This window comes from Petromyzon marinus (genome assembly GCF_048934315.1).
Source record: "Petromyzon marinus isolate PM22_M1 ecotype Great Lakes invasive population chromosome 77 unlocalized genomic scaffold, UKy_Petmar_22M1.pri1.0 chr77_unloc.1, whole genome shotgun sequence".
Taxonomy (NCBI): domain Eukaryota; kingdom Metazoa; phylum Chordata; class Hyperoartia; order Petromyzontiformes; family Petromyzontidae; genus Petromyzon; species Petromyzon marinus.
The window spans coordinates 190,544-198,043 of NW_027422621.1; the positions used below are offsets into that span (position 1 = coordinate 190,544).

Sequence of the window (7,500 nt, forward strand, 5' to 3'; positions counted from 1 at the left end):
CCTCACCACGGTACAACCCACTCACCCACTCACTCACCCACTCACTCACCCACTCACCCAGCCACTCACTCACCCAGCCACTCACTCAGCCAGCCACTCACTCACCCACTCACCCAGCCACTCACTCACCCAGCCACTCACCCAGCCACTCACCCACTCACCCACTCACCCAGCCACCCACTCACCTGCTCACCCACTCACTCACCCAGCCACTCACCCACTCACCCACTCACCCAGCCACCCACTCACCCGCTCACCCACTCACTCACCCAGCCACTCACTCACCCAGCCACTCACTCACCCAGCCACTCACTCACCCACTCACCCAGCCACTCACTCACCCACTCACCCAGCCACTCACTCACCCAGCCACTCACTCACTCACCCACTCACTCACCCAGCCTCTCACTCACTCGCCCACTCACTCAGCCACTCACTCAGCCAGCCACTCACTCACCCACCCACTCACCCAGCCACTCACTCACCCACTCACTCACTCACTCACCCAGCCACTCACCCAGCCACTCACTCACCCAGCCACTCACTCACTCACCCACTCACCCACCCACTCACCCAGCCACTCACTCACCCACTCACTCGCCCACCCACCCACTCATTCACTCACCCAGCCACTCACTCACCCAGTCACCCACCCACTCACTCACCCAGCCACTCACTCACCCAGCCACTCACCCAGCCACTCACTCACCCACTCACCCAGCCACTCACCCAGCCACTCACTCACCCACTCACTCGCCCACCCACCCACTCACTCACTCACTCACCCACTCACTCGCCCACCCACCCACTCACTCACTCACTCACCCAGCCACTCACTCACCCACTCACCCACTCACTCACCCACTCACTCACCCACTCACCCACTCAACCACTCACTCACCCACTCACTCACCCACCCACCCACTCACTCACCCACTCACCCACCCACCCACTGACTCACCCACTCACTCACCCACTCACCCACCCACCCACTGACTCACCCACTCACTCACCCACTCACTCACCCACCCACTCACTCACCCACTCACCCACTCACTCACTCACCCTCTCACCCACCCACTCACCCACGCACCCACCCACTCACCCACCCACACACCCACTCACCCACCCACTCACCCACCCACTCACCCACCCACTCACTCATTCACCCACCCACTCACCCACCCACTCACTCATTCACCCACCCACCCACTCACCCACCCACCCACCCACTCACCCATTCACCCACCCACTCACCCACCCACCCACCCACTCACCCACCCACTCACTCACCCACTCACCCACCCACCCACCCACTCACCCACCCACTCACTCACCCACCCACTCACTCATTCACCCACTCACTCATTCTCCCACCCACTCACCACCCACTCACTCATTCACCCACCCACTCACTCACTCAGCCACTCACTCACCCACTCGCTCACCCACTCGCTCACCCACTCACTCACCCACCCACTCACTCACCCAGCCACTCACCCAGCCACTCACTCACCCACTCACTCACTCACCCACCCACTCACTCACGCAGCCACTCACTCACTCACCCACTCACCCGCTCACCTATTTGCTCACCCACTCGCTCACCCACACTCTTACCCACTCACTCACCCACCCACTGACTCAACCACTCACTCACTTATCTACTCACTCACCCACTCAACCACTCACTCACCCACTCACTCACCCACTCACCCACCCACCCACCCACTCACTCACTCACCCACTCACTCACTCACCCACCCACTCACCCACCCACCCACTCACCCACCCACCCACTGACTCACTCACTCACTCACCCACTCACTCACTCACCCACCCACTCACCCACTCACCCACTCACCCACCCACTCACTCACCGGCTGATTCCCCTCCACCGCCCCTATCTCCCCTGTTGCTGATGCTGCTGCTGATGCTGCTGATTATGATGATGTTGTTGGTGCTGCTGATGATTTTGCTGGTGCTGCTGATGATGCTGATGCTGCTGATGATGATTATCACGATGATGCTGCTGCTGATCATGATGATGCTGATGATGATGCTGCTGCTGCTGATGATGCTGCTGATGACGATGCTGTTGCTGCTGCTGCTGTGACCCCCAGAGCCTCACGCTCAGAGAGAAAGTGTCCAGTTTGAAGTTCAAGGAGAAATCCTCCGACTCTGAGACTCTGAGCTACAAACTCCTCCTGCTGTCCATCGTGAAACTCATCCACGCAGACCCCAGACTCATGCTGCATGTGAGTTGCTCGCTCGCTCACTCGCTCACTCGTTCACTCACTCATTCACTCACTCGTTCACTCACTCACTCGCTCGTTCACTCACTCACTCTCTCGTTCACTCACTCACTCGCTCGTTCACTCACTCGTTCACTCACTTGTTCACTCACTCGTTCACTCACTCGTTCACTCGCTCTCTCAGTCACTCACTCACTCGCTCGCTCGTTCACTCACTCGTTCACTCGTTCACTCACTCGTTCACTCACTCTCTCAGTCACTCACTCGCTCGCTCGTTCACTCACTCGTTCATTCGTTCACTCACTCGTTCACTCACTCGTTCACTCACAAGTTCACTCGCTCGTTCACTCGCTCGTTCACTCACTCGTTCACTCACTCGTTCACTCGCTCGTTCACTCGCTCGTTCACTCGTTCACTCGCTCGTTCACTCACTCACTCACTCGTTCACTCGTTCACTCACTCACTTGTTCACTCACTCGTTCACTCACTCTCTCGCTCGCTCGCTCTCTCACTCGCTCACACGTTCACTCACTCACTCACTCATTCGCTCATTCACTCACTCACTAGTTCACTCACTCGTTCATTCACTCGTTCACTCACTCTCTCAGTCGCTCGCTCACTCGCTCTCTCACTCGCTCACTCTCTCGCTCACTCACTCACTAGTTTACTCACTCACTCGTTCATTCGCTCGCTCACCCACTCGCTCACTCACCCACTCACTCACCCAGCCACTCACTCACCCACTCACTCACTCACCCGCTCACCCACTCACTCACCCACTCACCCGCTCACCCACTCACCCACTCACTCACTCACCCACCCACTCGCTCAGCCACTCACCCCCTCACTCACCCACTCACTCATCCACTCACTCACCCACTTACCCACTCACTCACCCACCCACTCGCCCACTCACCCACTCACCCACCCACTCACCCACTCACTCACCCACTCACTCACTCACCCGCCCACTCGCCCACTCACCCACTCACCCACCCACTCACCCACTCACTAATCCACTCACCCACTTACCCACTCACTCACCCACCTACTCGCCCGCTCACCCACTCACCCACTCACTCACCCACTCACTCACTCACTCACCCACCCACTCGCCCACTCACCCACTCACCCACCCACTCACCCACTCACTCATCCACTCACTCACCCACTTACCCACTCACCCACCCACCCACTCACCCACTCACTCACCCACTCACTCACCCACTCACTCACTCACACCCACATCTGCTGCTGCTCACCATGTGGTGAGGTGGATGTTGTGATGCTGTGGTTGATGTTGTTGTTGATGATGTTGATGATGATGTTGTTGATGATGATGTTGATGATGATGTTGATGATGATGTTGTTGATGATGTTGTTGATGATGTTGATGATGATGTTGTTGATGATGTTGTTGATGATGTTGATGTTGTTGATGATGTTGTTGATGATGTTGATGATGATGTTGATGATGTTGATGTTGTTGATGTTGTTGATGATGATGTTGTTGATGATGTTGTTGATGATGTTGTTGATGATGTTGATGATGTTGATGATGTTGATGATGATGTTGTTGATGATGTTGATGTTGTTGATGATGATGATGTTGTTGATGATGTTGATGATGTTGTTATTGATGATGTTGTTATTGATGTTGATGTTGTTGATTATGTTGATTGTTGATTATGTTGTTGTTGATTATGTTGTTGTTGATTGTTGTTGTGTTGTTGTCGATGTTGTTGTTGTTGTTGATTGTTGTTGTTGATTGTTGTTGTTGATTGTTGTTGTTGATTGTTGTTGACGCTAGAACCCCGGCAAGGCGGGTCACGAGATCCAGGCTAGCACGGCCGAGCTGATCACCGGCTTGGTGTCACTGGTGCCTCAGTGCGGCATGCCGGACGTGGCACAGGAGGCCATGGAGGTGACACACGCAGTGACACACACACGGTGACACAGTGACACACACAGTGACACACACAGTGACACACACAGTGACACACACAGTGACACAGTGACACACACACAGTGACACAGTGACACACACAGTGACACACACACACAGAGACACACACACAGTGACACACACAGTGACACACACACACACAGTGACACACACAGTGACACACACACGCAGTGACACACACAGTGACACAAACAGTGACACACACAGTGACACACACACACACAGAGACACACACACACAGTGACACACACAGTGACACACACACACAGTGACACACACAGTGACACAGTGATACACACAGTGACACACACAGTGACACACACAGTGACACACACACACAGTGACACACACGCAGTGACACACACAGTGACACACACACCGTGACACACACACAGTGACACACACAGTGACACACACAGTGACACAGTGATACACACAGTGACACACACAGTGACACACACAGTGACACACAACAACAACCGCCATTCGCCACTAAGTGGCGGTGACGTCACCACGACGCTTGTGCCAGGCTATGTGCACCCTGAGGCCACGTGAAGTGTCGAACGCCCGCTGGCAGGAGGTCACGGGGCAGACCCAGGTGCCACGGGTCGACTGACTGAGATGACTGGCTGATGCACCACCTGTGCCCCCTACTGTGCCAACCTGCTGTGCTTTAGCCACCCGGCGCTCCGCTCGCTGTTGTGAGCGTCGCTCCTCTGCCCTCCGTTGTTGTTGGAGGGCGACTGCCTCCAACTGCCCAGTAGCATCCTTCACGAGCCTCCTCCACAGAGGCCGATCTTGACACCGCTGGTACCAGTCATCGGCAAGTCCACTCAGCTCCACGTCCTCCTGTACCACATCACTCCATCTCTTCTCTAGCCCGTGCCGCGCCCGCTTAGCCCCCTCAATCCGGCCAAACAAAAGCTGTTTCGGCATGCGGTGGCTGGGCATGCGGGCTACATGACCCAGCCATCGCAGCCTTGCCTGCCGGAGGAGCTCACCGATGGGACCCTGCCCAGATCTTTCAAGGATTTGTAAGCTCCTCACACAATCCAGTCTGGTTAAACCCAGGATGGATCGTAGGCAGGTCAGCCTAAATGTTTCTAACCGGCGAAGATGTTCCATTAGGGGGGTCCACGTTACGCAAGCGTAGAGAAGGGAGGGAATGACCGTGGCCAAGAAGACCTGAAGCTTAGTGCGGAGCGACAGACCAGGTAGCTTCCACACAGCGTTACGCAACCGATGAAAAGATATTGCCGCTCGACTGATTCGGAGTGAGACCTCTGCTGTTAAACTGGAGCCAGTCATAAGCACACTGCCCAGGTATGGGAAACTCTCCACTCTCTCCACAACTGCCCCATCACCGATTGGGAGTTGTGGGGGTGGAGTGTCCGATGGTACAAAATACCCAGGCAGGTGCTTAGTTTTGGTGGGGCTGATGGTAAGGCCCCACCTCTTAGTGGCACGCTCCAGTCTCAGCAGCAGCGTCTCCAACTCCTCCTCTGACTGAGCAGCTATTACCAAGTCATCAGCATACATAACGTGGTTGAGCAATAGGGAGCCATCCCTTGACCGCACCCGGGCATCGATTAGCCTCCCATTATATCTGTACCATATGGAGATTCCCCCGGTACAGCGATTGAAGGCTTCACGAACTACGTGGTCAAAATAGATGTTAAATAATGTGGGAGCCAGAGGACATCCCTGTCGCACCCCAAGGTGTACAGGGAATGGCTCTGACTCCCGGCCACGTAGTTTTACCCGGGCCCGCTCACCTTCATGAAGGTCCTTAATGATCGTGAGCAGAGGGTCAGGTACTCCAAAAGCACGAAGAACGACCCAGAGCCCAGGCCTACTGATGGTATCATAGGCCTTGACCAGGTCAATAAAGCAGAGATGTAGGTCTTGTTGGAATTCCCTACACCTCTGCTGTAGCAGACGGACAGAAAATATGGCATCTGTGCAGGACCGCCCTTTCCTGAAACCGCATTGGGGCCCCGCAAGCCTCTCCTCAGCGTGCCTGGCAAGGCGATGCTGAATAATCCTTGCCAGGACCTTTCCCGGCACACTGAGGAGTGAGATGCCCCTGTAGTTGTTACAGTCTGTGCGGTCCCCCTTCTTAAAAAGGGGGACCACCAGGGCATCCTTCCAATCCTGCGGAACCCGTCCAGTGGTCCAGACTGTTGTTATGATGTCATATAGGGCAGTCTGTGCACAAACGCCACCCTCCCTCAGCATTTCGCTTGGGAGATCATCTCTGCCCGCTGCCTTTCCTGGTCTCAGACTCCGGATCGCCTTCAATACTTCCTCAGCAGATGGCACCTCAGCCAGCCACTCACAGGGGGTGACTTCATCCAATATTCGAGGCACCGCAGCCTCAGCAGGGTCATCCTCACTTTGTGCCACGATGTTTTCCTGGCTGAGGGATTTTCCCTCCCCCAGGACCTCACAGAAATGCTCAGCAAATCTGCGAACCTGTTCCTGGGGGTCGGAAATTGGATCACCGTTTTTTCCCCTAATGATGGTAATAGGTGTGGCGCTGCAGGTTACTTTTTTGATGGAGTTAAATAGAGATTTGTGATCACGGGCCACTGAGGCAGACTCCATCTCCTCAGCAACCCGCGACCACCACCCATCCTTGCAGCGCCTCACGGCTCTCCGAACCTCCGAGCGAAGGCTGCGGTAAGCCTCCTCATTCTCTGACGTGGGATTCTGTAGCCGATGACAGTGGGCCTGTCGCTTTTTCTCAACCATCCTGAACAACTCCTCTGTCATCCAGGGTGTCTGGGGAGGTCTGGACCGCGTACCCAAAGCAGCCATTGCAGCTGCATGAGTCACAGTCCTAAACCTCGCCCATTTACCCTCGACATCAGGACGAGTCGGGGACAATGCCAATCCCAGCCGCAAGCGATGATGAAATTCTCGCTTGCAACTTTCATCAGATAACTGAGACCAGGCCACTTTAGGTTGGAATGGGGTCCTGGGTGTACACCCACCACCGGAGTGGAAGAATGGCAGGCGCATCTTACAGATGACTAGTCGATGGTCAGAGGGCAGATCAGCTCCACGGTAGGTCCTGGTGTCAAGGACATGGGCTCGCATTCGCTGGTCCGTCACTATGTAGTCCAGCAGATGTTCTTGCTTGGACCCGGCATGCATCCATGATGTTGTGTGGATGCGCCGATGCCGGAACAGCGTGTTGGTAATTACAAGCCCATGGGCTGCACAAAAATCTAGCAGCCTCCTACCGTTGTTATTGAGCTGATCTGGCCCATGCCC

At 55.3% G+C, this 7,500-nt stretch overlaps 1 protein-coding gene across 1 annotated transcript in view; it reads left to right on the top strand.

Annotated features, from left to right (window-relative positions):
* The window catches only part of NF1 (neurofibromin 1), a 331,965-nt gene that overhangs the window by 44,159 nt on the left and 280,306 nt on the right, over window positions 1–7,500 (top strand). Inside the window, exons 15-16 of the mRNA XM_076058585.1 lie at window positions 2,124–2,258; window positions 4,066–4,179. Of these exons, the coding sequence (XP_075914700.1) occupies window positions 2,124–2,258; window positions 4,066–4,179 (249 nt within the window). The remainder of the gene's footprint in view (window positions 1–2,123; window positions 2,259–4,065; window positions 4,180–7,500) is intronic.